Source organism: Chanodichthys erythropterus, unplaced genomic scaffold (genome assembly GCF_024489055.1).
Source record: "Chanodichthys erythropterus isolate Z2021 unplaced genomic scaffold, ASM2448905v1 ctg000380_np12, whole genome shotgun sequence".
NCBI lineage: Eukaryota > Metazoa > Chordata > Actinopteri > Cypriniformes > Xenocyprididae > Chanodichthys > Chanodichthys erythropterus.
In genome coordinates this window covers 100,561-115,669 of record NW_027125659.1, presented here as the reverse complement: position 1 = coordinate 115,669, position 15,109 = coordinate 100,561, and the positions used below count along the sequence as shown (strand labels likewise).

General features: G+C 38.7%; 2 protein-coding genes across 4 annotated transcripts in view; both read left to right on the top strand.

The window, feature by feature from the left end:
- LOC137016154 (mitogen-activated protein kinase kinase kinase 5-like) overlaps positions 1-5,034 on the top strand; it is a 36,879-nt gene extending 31,845 nt beyond the window's left edge. The window contains 3 exon segments of the mRNA XM_067380758.1: positions 199-308; positions 407-483; positions 4,038-5,034. Coding sequence (XP_067236859.1) covers positions 199-308; positions 407-483; positions 4,038-4,098 — 248 coding nt within the window. The 3' untranslated portion in view covers positions 4,099-5,034.
- A 1,000-nt stretch (positions 5,035-6,034) lies between these two features.
- On the top strand, positions 6,035-15,034 carry LOC137016156 (peptidyl-prolyl cis-trans isomerase-like 4). 3 transcript variants are annotated; one of them, XM_067380765.1, is made up of 14 exons: positions 6,036-6,191; positions 6,480-6,547; positions 6,776-6,840; positions 6,922-7,039; positions 7,129-7,271; positions 8,118-8,214; positions 9,361-9,474; positions 9,551-9,675; positions 10,843-10,909; positions 11,188-11,299; positions 11,774-11,870; positions 11,978-12,095; positions 12,174-12,224; positions 12,808-15,032. In XM_067380765.1, exons 1-14 carry the CDS (start codon positions 6,122-6,124, stop codon positions 12,979-12,981), a joined length of 1,419 nt encoding a protein of 472 aa, XP_067236866.1. In that variant the 5' UTR covers positions 6,036-6,121; the 3' UTR covers positions 12,982-15,032. The 3 variants fall into 3 exon arrangements, with proteins under 3 accessions (XP_067236867.1, XP_067236865.1, XP_067236866.1); XM_067380766.1 differs by lacking the exon at positions 12,174-12,224 and having other exon boundaries at positions 6,035-6,191; positions 12,808-15,034; XM_067380764.1 differs by having other exon boundaries at positions 6,035-6,191; positions 11,978-12,224; positions 12,808-15,034.
- The last annotated feature ends 75 nt before the right edge of the window (positions 15,035-15,109 follow it).

Sequence of the window (15,109 nt, the reverse complement as noted above, 5' to 3'; positions counted from 1 at the left end):
GAAATTTTCAGTGTCGTTCTCTGAGAAAAAGACTTTGACATTTAGTGATGCTTCTTTATTTGAATATTAATGTTGACATGCTGCTTTGGTGGTCTTTTGCTATGTATTAAATCATTATGTTGTAATGTATTTTCAGTATTGACCTTTTAAACTGGAACTCTCAGTCCAACCCTGTGTTTGATCATGTGTTTATGGCAGATGCTCCTGTGCAGCTCGTGAACACGCACAGTTCGGCTGAACGAGACGGAGACCAGGAGCTTCTGGAGTGGCTGAATCTCCACGGCGCTGATGCAGATTCCATACAGAGAGTAATTTAAAATATATTTGAACAATTTAAATACATCTTGTCCTTAATAATATTGTCTGAAATCAAGAGATAATGGATTATTTTTTGTCCATATCATAGATTATAGCTGAAGATTACAGTCTTGATGACATCCTTCATTACGTCACAAGAGACGACTTGAAGACTTTGAGATTACGGTATGTGAACAATATTCTGTTTCATTAAACTTCTGTTATCTAAGGGTACTCAAACAACAGACACTAACATGCATAAGTTATATTTCGCATATACTGTACGTTCAGACATTTCAGGTCAGTAACTTTATTTATTTTTTGAAAGAAGTCTCTTCTGCTCACCAAGACTCAGTGAAGTACTCAAAAGCCATACTTGAGTAAAGTATAGTTATCTTACCAGAAAATGACTTTAGTAGAAGTTAAAGTCACTGTTTAGAATGTTACTTGAGTAAAAGTTTTAAAGTATGTGATATTTTTTGTACTGAAGTATGAAAAGTATTTTTTTGGTATTAAACGTACTTAAGTATCGAAAGTAAAAGTACAAGTAAATGTAAAATATAAAAGGAGCAAAATATTATTAAAAATTGTTCTGTACACAGTCTGAGCAGCAAGATTGTGTTCAGTTTTAACTCTTTCTTACATTTTGTTTCTTTGAATTAAAAAAATGGCAAAATGTTTATTGTAAGTTTTAAATATAAAAAATATGAATATATTAATTATACATTGATCGTTCATGTTAATTCATAGTGCATTATAACTAATGTAGGAGACAACTTTAAAATGTTAAAATGTAAATGTTGAAATTGACAATGAACAATACTTTTATTAACCTTATTTAATGTTACAAGACTCCAGATCACTGGATAATGAATGCATAACAGCGAACAAATGGATATAAACTAATGCAAACTAATGGTACAATTGTGACATTAAAAAGTTGGTGTTTTTGTCACATTGTTTTAACCGCTGGAGGTACTGCTAAAGTTAGCATCCTCTCAGCCTCGATGGCAAACATATTACTGTTCTCCACTAATGCAGCATCTACTCAACAAACTAATCACTTTATAATGACATGAAAACATGTACTGTAGTGTACACTGTATAATATACCGTTTTGTTGTTCGTTTTAAATCGTTTTGAAGTGTCCCGCTCTGTCTCAGCCTCACGTCACGTGTCAAAACAAACTCCACGAGGTCTCAGTGAGAGTTTTTATGTCGCCTCTAGAGGCCGCTCTCGTGCTGTATAATGACAGCGCACTTTTCTCAGCCGCTCCAGCAACGGAAAATTAAATCAGCTGCGATTGTGTAGCACTTGTTTGCACATGCTTGCTTGCAGTCTGTGTTCATCCTACTTTATTTTGTAGTAAAAGTATACATTTTATTTGGGAAATGTAGTGGAGTAAATGTAAAAGTTGGCAGAAATATAAAACTCAAGTAAAGTACAGATTCTCCCAAAAAATACTCATGTACTGTACTTCATTACATTACACCACTGCTAAGACTGCATTAATATGATCAAAAATACAGTAAAACGGTGAAATATTAAATTAAATCAGCTGTTTTCTATGTGAATATTTAGTAAAGTGTAATTTATTCCTGTGATCAAAGCTGAATTTTCAGCATAATTACTCCAGTCTTCAGTAGGATATAGTTCATATTTACAGTGGGTACGGAAAGTATTCAGACCCCCTTACGTTTTTCACTCGTTGTTATATTGCAGCTATTTAATCATTTAAGTTCATATTTTTTCCTCATTAATGTACACACAGCACCCCATATTGACAGAAAAACACAGAATTGTTGACATTTTTGCAGATTTATTAAAAAAGGAAAAACTGAAATATCACATGATCCTAAAGGTCATTGCACACTGAGTCCGAAATTCGCATGCGAAACTTTCGCACGTTAAAAAATAAATTCGACCTCACGTTATGTCAATCGCATTTGCACACTGCCTCCGAAACTTTCGTCCGTCAAAAAAATATTCGGATCAGGTTCGATTTTCTGCGTTTTTCGCATCCATGGCACGCATTTTGAGAGACGTTTTGACAATTCAGAGCCACCGTATGCGAATGCAAAAATCCAGAATGCCATCTGACAAGTTGATCCACGTCGTCTACAGCACAAAACAGCAGCACTGAATGACTAACAACGTGAGGAATACAAAGAGACCGAATATAAAGACAGATTGTGCCAGTAGTAAAGCATCAAACAGAGCCACTGACATTCTGAAGTAAACTTTTAAACGCTCGGATAATCCCGCAGCTCCTTGAAAATTTCGGACTCAGTGTGCAAAGGCCTTAAGTATTCAGACCCTTCGCTCAGTATTTATTAGAAGCACCCTTTTGAAGCAGCCATGAGATTTTTGGGAAAGATGCAACAAGTTTTTCACACCTGGATTTGGGGATCCTCTGCCATTCCTCCTTGCAGATCCTCTCCAGTTCTGTCAGGTTGGATGGTAAACGTTGGTGGACAGCCATTTTTAGGTCTCTCCAGAGATGGTCAATTGGGTTTTAGTCAGGGCTCTGGCTGGGCCATTCAAGAACAGGCACGGAGTTGTTGTGAAGCCACTCCTTCATTATTTTAGCTGTGTGCTTAGGGTCATTATCTTGTTGGAAGGTAAACCTTCGGCCCAGTCTGAGGTCCTGAGCACTCTGGAGAAGGTTTTCGTCCAGGATATCCCTGTACTTGGCCGCATTCATCTTTCCCTCGATTGCAACCAGTCGTCCTGTCCCTGCCACTCTGCCATAAAGCCCCGACTGGTGGAGAGCTGCAGTGATGGTGGACTTTCTACAACTTTCTCACATCTCTCGACTGCATCTCTGGAGCTCAGCCACAGTGATCTTTGGGATCTTCTTTACCTCGCTCACCAAGGCTCTTCTCCCCCGATAGCTCAGTTTGTTCGGACGGCCAGCTCTAGGAAGGGCTCTGGTCATCCCAAACGTCTTCCATTTAAGGATTATGGAGGCCACTGTGCTCTTAGGAACCTTAAGTGCAGCAGAAATGTTTTGGTAACATTGGCCAGATCTGTGCCTTGCCACAATTCTGTCTCTGAACTCTTCTGGCAGTTCCTTTGACCTCATGATTCTCATTTGCTCTGACATGCACTGTGAGCTGTAAGGTCTTATATAGACAGGTGTGTGGCTTTCCTAATCAAGTCCAATCAGTATAATCAAACACAGCTGGACTCAAATGAAGGTGTAGAACCATCTCAAGGATGATCAGAAGAAATGGACAGCACCTGAGTTAAATATATGAGTGTCACAGCAAAGGGTCTGAATACTTAGGACCATGTGATATTTCAGTTTATCTTTTTTAATAAATCTGCAAAAATGTTTTTCTGTCAATATGGGGTACTGTGTGTACATTAATGAGGAAAAAATGAACTTAAATGATTTTAGCAAATGGCTGCAATATAACAACGAGTTAAGGGGGTCTGAATACTTTCCGTACCCACTGTATATAGTTAGATATAGATAAAGTTCATTGTTGCAAATTCCAGATTCTGCGACAGACATGAGCACTTTATATTCAATCTGACTGAATCCAGACAACTAATTGGTTTATATTATGTAATCTAGGGATTTTTCCATTCTGTGTAAATGAATTACTGTTCAGATGTTAATGTGGTCCTCCTCCAGACATGAATTATATTACACAGTGTGAAATAATTCACTTCCCTTTGGGATTATGAAGTTTCTCTAGTGTGTGACTGTCCTTCTGCTTGTGTGTTTCCAGCGGCGGAGTCCTGTGTAAACTCTGGAGCGCCATCACAGAGCACCGGAAAACACCAGGATGAGGACGGCAGCCGTCACACTCACTTCAGGTGTTTCAGACACAACCAAATATATACAGCGGGATCAAGTCTTGTGTGATAATTCATATCACACGTAAATATGTTTGGACTTTTTTATTTGTCTGTGAAATTGCAGTTTTACAATTGACTGTAAATGAATTGTTAAAGGCCACACATTTGATACGCGAGCGCTGTTACGGCATCTTTATACAGGAAGCTTGTTTTATTTTTTATATTTGGTTACAGAAACTCTCTTGACCTGCCTGAGAAGCTTCTCCAGCACAAATCTCTTTTCCTTTCAGAAAAGACACTGAAACTAAACGCATATGTGTGTGTTTTATATATTTTTACATGTATCATTTATTAGTTGTATTGTCAAGTCGTTTGGTAATATACCTTTTTTATCAAATCTAGTTATATTTGGATATATTCTGAATTACAGCTATGAAGAAACACAATAACCAATCAAACTAAATTGTGTTTCCAAGTATTTGGAGTGAGAAATGAATAAAGCACCTCTGAAGTTGTATATAAACGACATTCCTGAGATAATATGTAAACTATATCCAGAAGCACAGAGAATATATCACAAATGTGCACTTACGTCTATTTATTCAGCACAACTCTAGTTTTTAAATTCTGTAAAATTACTATTTTAGTTGTAACTGATGGCACTGAAAGTTTCTAGTCAAATCATAAAACAAACACACATGCACACCTAATGACACACACACACACACACACACACACACACACACACACACACACACACACACACACACACACACACAGGGCTCTGTGATGTGACAATCATGTGACGAACACGTGTGATGTTGGTGTAAATGTTTGCATGATCAGTGTTTGCATTATAACTCATTTTGTGCAAATTGGAATTTCACTTTTGGATCAAATAAAAAGTTTTGGGGGAAAAATCTCCATAATTCCAGCTAGTACAGTATTATTACATTTAAACTTGCTGTGCAAAGGCATGTTAGCATGTTTCTTATTGCCATGTACTGTATGTGTAGATATGTTATTGTGAGAATGAATATATTCATTAATAACTGCCTCACACTCGGCAAAAGACATTTTAAAGAATGATGGGTTCAAACAACATTGACTATACATTTATTTTTATTTGTTTTTTAAATGGGACGTTGATACTTTTTCTTTGTTTTTATATTTGTTTGGTATCTTAATCTGTGGTGCTTCTTTAAAGTGAGTTTCTCTGACGGACGGTTGGCATCAGGAGGGGGGAATAAAGAAACATTTGGATGCCATCCAGTAGGATTTGTTGATACAGAAGCAACTCTGTCCATCAGTATCCATCAGAAACCTCTTCAGAAGCTTCCCTTAGTTGTGGAAAAAGTCTTCTCCAAATAAATCTCTGGAGACACGGCGGTCCAGATGCGAAAGCTTAGTCTCTATTGGTGGAGATGCAGAACATCTCACAATTACCCTCGTTCTCTGATTTTACAGTTTTTAACCGGTGACCTCGTGTCACTTCTTCTAATCTTCAGACGGTCTGCCCAGAAACACACAGTTGGGAACTTTCCAACTCTTTTTCATCATCTCAGCCACAGTTCTTCCAGCTTCTCTCTAACGTGCTTCTGTTTTGAAGCATTTATCACGTTTCACACATTATACAGGTTTGAGTTCAGAGACACATATTCTGGAAATATATCAGAAATGTCTCTTAATGAAAATTCCCTAAAGTATAGTATATTAAGTGTTCTAATCTGCTGAGGGAAATGACAGTCCTGTGTGTTTGTGTCACTTCTGTCCTCACCTTTGGGTCAGAGGTTAAAGTGATTCAGGGTGTTATTTGAGGGATTGGCCTGTTAGTAAAACCAAATGAAGCACAAAGAAAAAGTGGGGTCGGTGTTATCAATTAATAAAGCTAGTCAAATGTTTCCAAAATTTCCTTACATGAGAGCAAAACACGTCAAATGTGTGACGTCATATCTGCGACACGCATGTGCAGTGTGTGTGTGTGTCCGGCGCGTGTCGATGACGTTGGAGCGACATGGCGGTGTTATTGGAAACGACGCTTGGAGATATCGTTATTGATTTATACACAGAAGAAAGACCGAAAGGTAATTAATAACAACATTAATGACGGGCGAAGGGTGTAAACGTATCTGCACTAAATGCTTGTTCTTTTATCACAATAACAAAACGAACTGAGAAATATAAGACATCTCTGTCGGGACTTTTTACTTGATAAACATGTGAATTCGTGATAATTGTGCTGGTTTAATCAGAATTCAAGTTGTTATTATTAATAATGAAGTGGTAAACCAGCTACACGCTATCATGGTGATATTATTTAACCTTTATAATAATAATAATGTACTGAATGATAATGTCCTTCTCATTCACAGCCTCTCTGAACTTCCTGAAACTGTGCAAAATCAAATATTACAACTACTGTCTGATTCACAATGTGCAGGTAATATAAATGCATGTCTTTCATTTTGTGTGCATTAAAGACGTCATGCTGTGAAAAATAGTTTGATCCTTGATATTTCTATAAGATCAAATGGAGATTCAAAAAGTGTTTACTTCGGAAAGTTGCGTTGTTTGCGTAGAATCTCATTTATCTCAAAAATTCAAGGTGAATTTGATTACTGTAGGATAAATGAATATTCCTGTAGACTGAGGTTTGTCTGTCCTCCAGAGGGACTTCATCGTTCAGACGGGCGACCCCACCGGCACGGGCCGCGGAGGAGAGTCTGTGTTCAGGTCAGCAGGAGGTCATGTTGTGTTTCTGTGCTGACTGAACACACGTGCACTGTCATGATGTGTGTGTGTGTGTGTTTGCAGTAAACTGTATGGCGATCAGGCTCGCTTCTTTGAGTCTGAGAAGATGCCGAGGATCAAGCATAGGAAGAAGGGGACTGTGTCTATGGTGAACAACGGCAGCGAGCAGCACGGCTCTCAGGTCCGCGGCTCGGATCGTCTCCTGCACACACTGTCTGTGTTTTCACTGCTGTTTATGGGATTCTGAGTGTGTTTTCTTGTGCCTCACAGTTTCTGATCACCACAAGCGAGAATCTGGATTATCTGGACGGCGTTCACACTGTGTTTGGAGAGGTCACGGAGGGCATGGACGTGCTCTCCAAAATCAACGAGACCTTCGTAGACAACAACTTCATCCCCTTTCAGGACATCAGGTGGGAGAGAGATTGACCAACAGTGATTTTTATTTTTAACACAAAAGTCTGTCTCCAGCGACCGACTGCGGTCTTTAGCCTTCTTGTTAGAGGGTTCGAGTCCCGCTGAGGGCATGTTCATGTTATAAAGTAATCTAGTTTTCCACAAGGTGAACTGAGAAATATCTGTGAAATAATTCAGATTAATTTCATTATTTTGGTATAATTTATTTCCACCTCTAAATGACACTCAGAAACCAAACAAACGCTGCTTGATGTCTTTTCGTGTCGGTTCACTGGTCTCTTCATGTCAAGTAGGTTGTTCTTGAACAGAATAAAACCACAAATTTAAAGTTATTAAATGACTAAAACAAGAAAGACAGAACAGGCAACTTAATTCAAAGTGTAATTTACAATTTCTCAAGTATAAGAGAATTAAGATCTGATTTAAACTTCAGCTGATGAAATGATGTTTTTCAGTTAGTACGTTCAGTTTATTTATTTTTCAGTGATAGATTCAAGACTTGTTTGCATCTTCACATAAAATGGAAGAGTCTGTGTGATGTTTTTCAGATAGTAAAATGTATGTAGGTGAATATCACATGAACACGAGTATAAACACGATTCTCAGGTTAGTCTGTTTGCTGCCATCAACACAAACCCCTTTCCTGACAGTCTTGAGTGCACAAACACAGACCGCTGGAGTGATCCAGTGTTATATCAGCTGTCATACGAGTTATAAAAGATTGTTTCACATGTTTCCGTCAGTACAGAATTCCCACGCTTTAGATTGTCTCATAGTTATGAGGTTTGGGTGGTTCAGATTCAGAGATCACATCAGAGTTTGTGTCTGCATTGTGGTTTCAGGATTAATCACACAGTGATTCTGGACGACCCGTTTGATGACCCGGCCGGCCTCCCGGTTCCTGACCGATCGCCTGAACCCACTAAAGAGCAGCTGGATGTGAGTGTCTTCATTCTCTGTCAAACACTGTGAGCTGGCAGAGTTATGCCAACCTAGAGGTGATGTTTGTCATCATTTCAATGATAAAATTAGCATGATTTCCCATTTCAGGTAAATTTCAATCACAGGGTTTGATTTCTACAGTGCATGACACGCATGGTGACTGTGACGGTCCGGGTTTAGATTATTTTCACGTTTTGCGCATTTCTAAATATTTTTGGGCATTATGTTAGTCTACCTCCGTTCATGAATAATGATTACAGTTCACAGAAAGGTTTTATTTTGGGTACGAGTCACACTACAAGAAGAGGGTCATGTGATTCAAACTAGCTTGTTGAAACAAGATTTTCCCCCCAAAGTTTCAAAGATCAAAATGAAGAAAAATTAGAGTTATTGAACTGCCTGAAACGAGTCAGCAGTTCCAGTTTTACTTCCTGCTCAAACCGACCTAGTTTTGTAACAGATTCACATGATGCGAGCCTCTGGTCTTCATTGGCTGCCCACGGACAACATGTGCTTTGACCCTCAATCACTGTAGTCGTGATTCGAGACTTGAGAGTTGTGATCATGTCGAGAAGATGCTGTTTTCTGAAATTCAGATATGATAATGAGCGTTTGGTTTCTGACCAATCACAACAGACTGGGCCGTCTGACCAATCAGAGCAGAGCAGCTCTCAGAAAGGAGAGACCGAATCCTTGATCGAACCGTTCCACTGATGCTTTTGTAGAAATGATGAAATTTTATATGATGATTATTTATATGAAAATTAAAATGTTTTTGACCTTGGATGCATGTAAACCTATTGTAGGAGACTCAACATTAGGAGCCTTTAAAATAATAGAGACACTTTAAGTTTTATTAAAAAAAAAAATCAATCCCAAGGTCATGGGTTCAGTTCCTAGGAAATGCATAAACTGATTATTTAATTATGTAATTATATAACATTTAAAACATTAGATTTTGTATTAACCGTCAGGTTAGATGTTCACTTCAGTACCCTTTAAATGTGGTGACTTAATGCTTTTGAAAGTATGAATTATTATTGCAGTGTAAGTGTGTGTACTGTCTGTTCAATGCAGAATAAGCAGGTCATGTGTTTTGGTATTGATTCTAGATTGAATGATCGGTGCTTGTACATGTTTTAGAGCGGTCGGATTGGAGCAGATGAGGCCATAAACGATGACGAGGGAGACGCCGAGTTGCTGGACGAACTGATAAAGGAGAAGGAAGCAAAGACGAAAGCCATTCTACTGGAGATGGTAGATTTCATGACTTGCACATCTTTTACTGACACAGACGCTGTTCACCGCTTGAATGTCTGCTTCTTGTTGAAAGGTGGGCGATCTGCCAGACGCAGAGGTCAAACCTCCAGAGAACGTGCTGTTTGTGTGTAAACTCAATCCCGTGACCACAGATGAAGATCTAGAGATCATCTTCTCACGTTTCGGCTCCATTAAATGGTGAGATAATTGAACATTTTACCGCTGTGATAGTCTGACCCTCGTCGCTGTGGTTGAACATTGTGAGTGAAGTTTAGGCCTGGTGGCCAAAAGATTACGAAGGGTTTCTTGTTTTTCTTATGAGTGATCTGTCATTAAAAATTTAACTCATTTCTATAAATAATATAAATATATAATATAGATATAAAGTAAATATAACCTTGGTCACACTTCAGTTTAGGGTCCAATTCTCACTAATATCTACGACTTTTGCCTCTGTAAACTCCTAATTACTGCTTATTAATAGTTAGTAAGGTAGTTGTTAAGTTTAGGATTATGGGATGTAGAATATGATCATGCAGAATAAGACATTAATATGTGCTTTATAAGTACCAATAAACAGCCAACATCCTAGTAATATGCGTGATGATAAACAGCTAGTTCATAGTGAGAATTGGACCCTAAAATAAAGTGTTAACATAACATTTTTTTACTTTCCTACTCCCAGATTTAAAGTGTATAAACACAATAAAAGACATTTTTAGCGTTATTTTGACTATGCCATGTGTTTTTATTTTGTTTTATCATATCCTTCTTATGATATAATTATGTATTTTATTGCATATTTATTTTATTATATAATGTTCGAGAGCGGCGCTGAGGGTTCAGTCTCTACACTTCCTGCTGAAGCTGTTTTAGCAGTCGACAGTATTTATAGCGCACAGTATTTTCTGCATCTGTGGAATGCCCAGATGTGCATTATACAACCCAGCACACACTGTATCCCACAATGCTGTCTGCTCATCGTGACCTTCTGTTTCAGTTATGACAGATGAACTGGATAATGACATCTGCCGTGTTTTCTTCTTGACTACATGCAGGGTTCATTGTTTCACAAATATCTGTATACAAGAATATGATTAATTGATATTATTGGTTAAACAAATGACAGTACTCAGCATTCATTAAACATGCAGTCATGTGACAACACAGCCCACTAATGTAACATACTGCAGTTTGAAGGGCTAATCTTTGCGTATTTTCACATAATTGTGTTATATTAGGCAGGTCCAGTGTGCTAATGTTCAGTTGTGACCTGTGTGTGTGCGTGTGTGTGTGTGTGTGTGTGTGTGTGTGTGTGCGTGTTATCTGCTCGCTCTGATCTAACATGTTAATGTTCATTTGCAGTTGTGAGATCATCAGAGACTGGAAAACAGGAGAGTCTCTGTGCTATGCGTTCATCGAGTTTGAAAAGGTTTGTGAAGTTTCCACTGAAATCAATTAGATCAAGCACATGTACGCGCTCTACACAGACACAGCAGGGTCATGTGGATCTTCAAATGTTCAGTCTCTGTAGACACTGATTATAATGCGCTCTCTTTGATTTTGTTGTAATTCATCATCATAATTGTCCTGACCAATCATGGCCTCCTGCTTTTAAAACACATGGAGTTTCTCAGTGAGGTCATCAAAATGTGCATTCAGGGCGAGGCATTTTGGAATAATCGATGCATTTGTGTATCACTCGATCAGGAGGAGGACTGTGAAAAAGCCTACTTCAAAATGGACAACGTCCTGATAGATGACCGTCGCATTCACGTGGACTTCAGCCAGTCTGTGTCTAAGATCAAATGGAAAGGCAAAGGTGAGTCTGTCCCCATTTGCTAAACGCGTATCCTGTAAAGCAGGGGTTCCCAAACACATTCCTGGAGGCTCCCAGCACTGCACATTTTGCATGTCTCCTTTGTCTGACACTGATCAAGTCTCGTCTGATGATCTGAATCCGGTGTGTTTGATTGAGACATGGAAAACATGCAGTGTTTCCTCCATCACAAATGAGTTGCTTTTGGAGCGTCAGACGAACGCTGTCATGTGATCTTGTGTTCGGATGCTGGTGTTTGGGAACACAATCGTGTGAGACGCTTCTGGAGGAATTAAACCAAATCATTCTGATGGCAGACTTTTTTTTTATGCACATCATTTACTGTTGTTTATCTGCAGTGTTAAATGCTCAAGTTAGTAAACCAAAATTAAATTCAAAACTATTATTAATACAACTCAGTTAAAGGAAGCATATGCAGTGGTTAGTATTTTTATGGTCAGTATGTTTGATTTATAGGTGGGAAGTACACCAAAGATGACTTTAAGGCCTATGAGAAGGACCAGGACAACAAATCCAAACTGGCTTTGAAAGACAAAGTCAAAAGCAAGCAGGAGTATCCTTGTGATGATCTCGCACTGGGACAGGTGTTTCAAAGAGGGTCCTTTATGATTTCAAGATATTGAACGATAGAAGTTAGTTCTTCTTAACTGTTTTCTAAAGCTCTCGTTACGAGCTTCTCTTAGATGAAGAGGAGGATGACAGAAGGAAGGACGACAGAGAGAAACGAGACCGGAAACGACACTCGGACAACGAAAGGACCAAGGACAAAAAATCAAAGGTAGGATGCTGTGGATTTGAAGGGATGCGTGGTTCTCGACTGGTTTTCCTCTGTAATGTTTTCTCTTTTATAACACAGTCAGTCGTTCTCTCAGCCCAAGAGCAGACAGAGGCAGGAGATACAGTGATGGTAAAAATGAGCAGATTTTATTCAATAATCTTTGTTGTGTCTTCCTCAATGATCAGTCTGTCTTCATCTGACCGGCACGAAACCAACGACAGTGTCATGTGACGCTGAAAACCTTGAGATGGAGACGATCTGGTATCTCCAGCAGCACACAACATGAGATTAAACCGTAATAGGAAAAAAAGAAAAAAAAAAAGCGAAACTTTTTAAATGTGTGTTAGATAAACGTTAACAGAATTCATTCCAAATTAATCTAAACAAATGATAAAAACCATGTTTAATGTGTTTATTTTAGTGGATCTTTAGAGAATGACATTCTATATAGTATGAGTGTGTGTAGTATGAATAAAAATGGGACGCCTCACGGGATAGTAAAACGTCCATCGTATGCACACTTCAGAATCTCGCCGGAAGAAGTAGGTCATCCAGGGACTTTTCACCTACTGTTTTATGAATACTATGGATTTAGATGTACTACTCTTGTCACATACTGTTTTTGACTACTATATAGTATGGAAGTAAGCATATTTGGATGGAGCATTAGTCTGGAGAGAACATTTGTTTTCGTTTTTCTCCTGTTTTTTAGGATCGCGATGAGAGTCGGAGAGAAAAAGATAAAGGCAGACAGCGCTCGCGTTCAAGAGACCGAGAGAGACACAAGGAAAAGCAGAGAGACCGAGGCAGAGAGCGAGACGGCGATCACAAACGCCACAGACGGGATCGGAGCCGCAGCCCGAAGAGATCCAAGTACTACAGCTGACCGTCAGCAGAGCTGATTCCTTCATGAGTACAGCTGAGTAACATTATCAGGAGTCATTTCCTACATGTCAAGAAAAATCAGTCCAAATGTTTGTAAATTTTGAAGATTGCAAATTTATGGAATGTTAGTAAAAGCAAAGTTTGTGAAAATGTAAAATGTGTGTTGATGCAAATTTGTGGATCAGCAGCCCTTTGTGTTCAGGAAGTTCATGAGTGTGTGCCTCAACACTGCCACAGATACGCTTTCCGTTCTCAACAAAAACTTCTGTTCCTTTTCAAGTCAAAAGAAAAAAATATAAAAAATACACTTGAAATGTGTCATCGCACCCATTATTACGCCTCATTTCTCAGTTAGTCCTGGTCATTAAAGGTGCAGTAAGTGATTTCTGTTGGTATTTGAAATCAAGCCAAACAAACACGCCCCTCCCTTCATTGCTCCGCCCCCAAAACGCAAGAGCGGATGTCTCTTCATCATAGCAGAAGTGAAGATGAAGGAACAAGGAAGAACAAAAAATGAACATGTATTACACACGCGTACATAGATCGTGTCTGAAAGCCCCAATCGATTTTTTTTTTTTTTTTTTTATTGGTTATTTTGAATATATGGAGAATATTTCGTATTTTCCCGTGGGTGCTCCGGGGCTGGAAATATTCAAAATAACAAAAAAAAAAAATCGATTAGAGCTTTCAGACACGATCTTCACCCTGTTTTATAGTTTATTTAAGGGCGTTTCTATGGTGATATGTGAATGGCAGATTTGGAGAGCGCATCCAGGTGATGCGCGAGCACAAGTGGCTCTGCTGTCGATCAGACACACGCTCAAACTCTCCTGGCATCAGATATCAGCGAGAGCATGACTTGTGACAACACGAGTGTGCTTTTGGTCGAAATTGTCATCTTTCTGCACGGATATAATGCAAATGAAACATCCAGTTGACGTTGATTTGAGCGAACTAGCGCTGAAACGTGTCTTTGAAATCATGCTGAGGAACGTTGTCTTCAGACATGCGCGTCAATCTATCGCTTGATTCTTCTTTCCAGGGAAATAACTAAATGCACACAAACATGTCCCTGCTCTTGATATGCAAACATTAATGAACTTCATTGAACTTTGTGAGGAAAAAAAATATGAGGGCAGATTCGAACCACTGATAATTAGAGCTCGGCTGAACTAAAATACCACCACAAGACCATTAGGGAACACGAAAACTAAGAGCGGATTTATCTATAATGGTGCGTTCAAGTCATGTCGGAAAGATCGCATTTCAGAGCTGGGCACCCACTGGCAGAAACATAAATCGGCGCCTATACGAGTGTATACAGCACCCTCAACACCAATGATGCGTATGGAGCAGGAAGGACCAATCCACATTCAGCATTTCTCAGAAATCACTTACTACACCTTTAAATGGAGACAAGTCTGGGTAGTTGTGGTTAGCTTGGGCTGTCGCACAATCAAATCATTACAAATGGACTCATTTCTTGACAGGACGTTTCGACAGAAATATTTCAGCAGTTATAACTGAACTTCCTGCCAATTTTACAAATCCTCAGCTCATGAATATTAACTGTAGAGCAGGGGTCGTGACCTATGGCACGCGTGCCAACATTCATGCGGAGGGATGATCACTGGCACATGACAACAGCTGAAGAGGTTCATTTAATTTAAATAGTCCCTTGAACTTCCATAAGGACACATTGAGGTAATCATTTGTCAATCAGCCTGTTTTGAGTCCGGAGCTTTATTGTAGATTATTATTAAGGAACATGCTCACTTTCCGTCTCTGTGGGAAAGTAGGTGATCAACCTATTGAAGCCCTACCAATACCAATTGATTTTCAATTGTGCCGTAATGCTCAAAAATACCCAACACTTTTATTACTGGCTACTGTAAATTCTAATCCTATTTTGGTTATAAATGCTGTTGAAATGGCTGCTATAAGCAAAAATGAATGCATTGTTTGTGAATAGTATTGTGGGTGATAAATATGCTGATTTTTAGTTGGTGTGGTGTCAGGTAACAGGTTCAGACTATGATTATAAAATAAGTTCTTTGAAAGGTAAAAATAAACTTGTGAATATAAAAATTTATATCAGAAATTTATTTTGTAATGTCTATAAATTTGAG

What these genes read in the sequence shown, in the direction of transcription:
- LOC137016156 (XM_067380764.1), top strand. Translation starts at nt 6,122, where the DNA reads ATGGCGGTGTTATTGGAAACGACGCTTGGAGATATCGTTATTGATTTA. An exon ending in GCGAGCAGCACGGCTCTCAG is followed by an intron (nt 7,040 to 7,128) that starts GTCCGCGGCTCG and finishes TGTGCCTCACAG; the next exon opens with TTTCTGATCACCACAAGCGA. An exon ending in GATCAAATGGAAAGGCAAAG is followed by an intron (nt 11,300 to 11,773) that starts GTGAGTCTGTCC and finishes TTTGATTTATAG; the next exon opens with GTGGGAAGTACACCAAAGAT.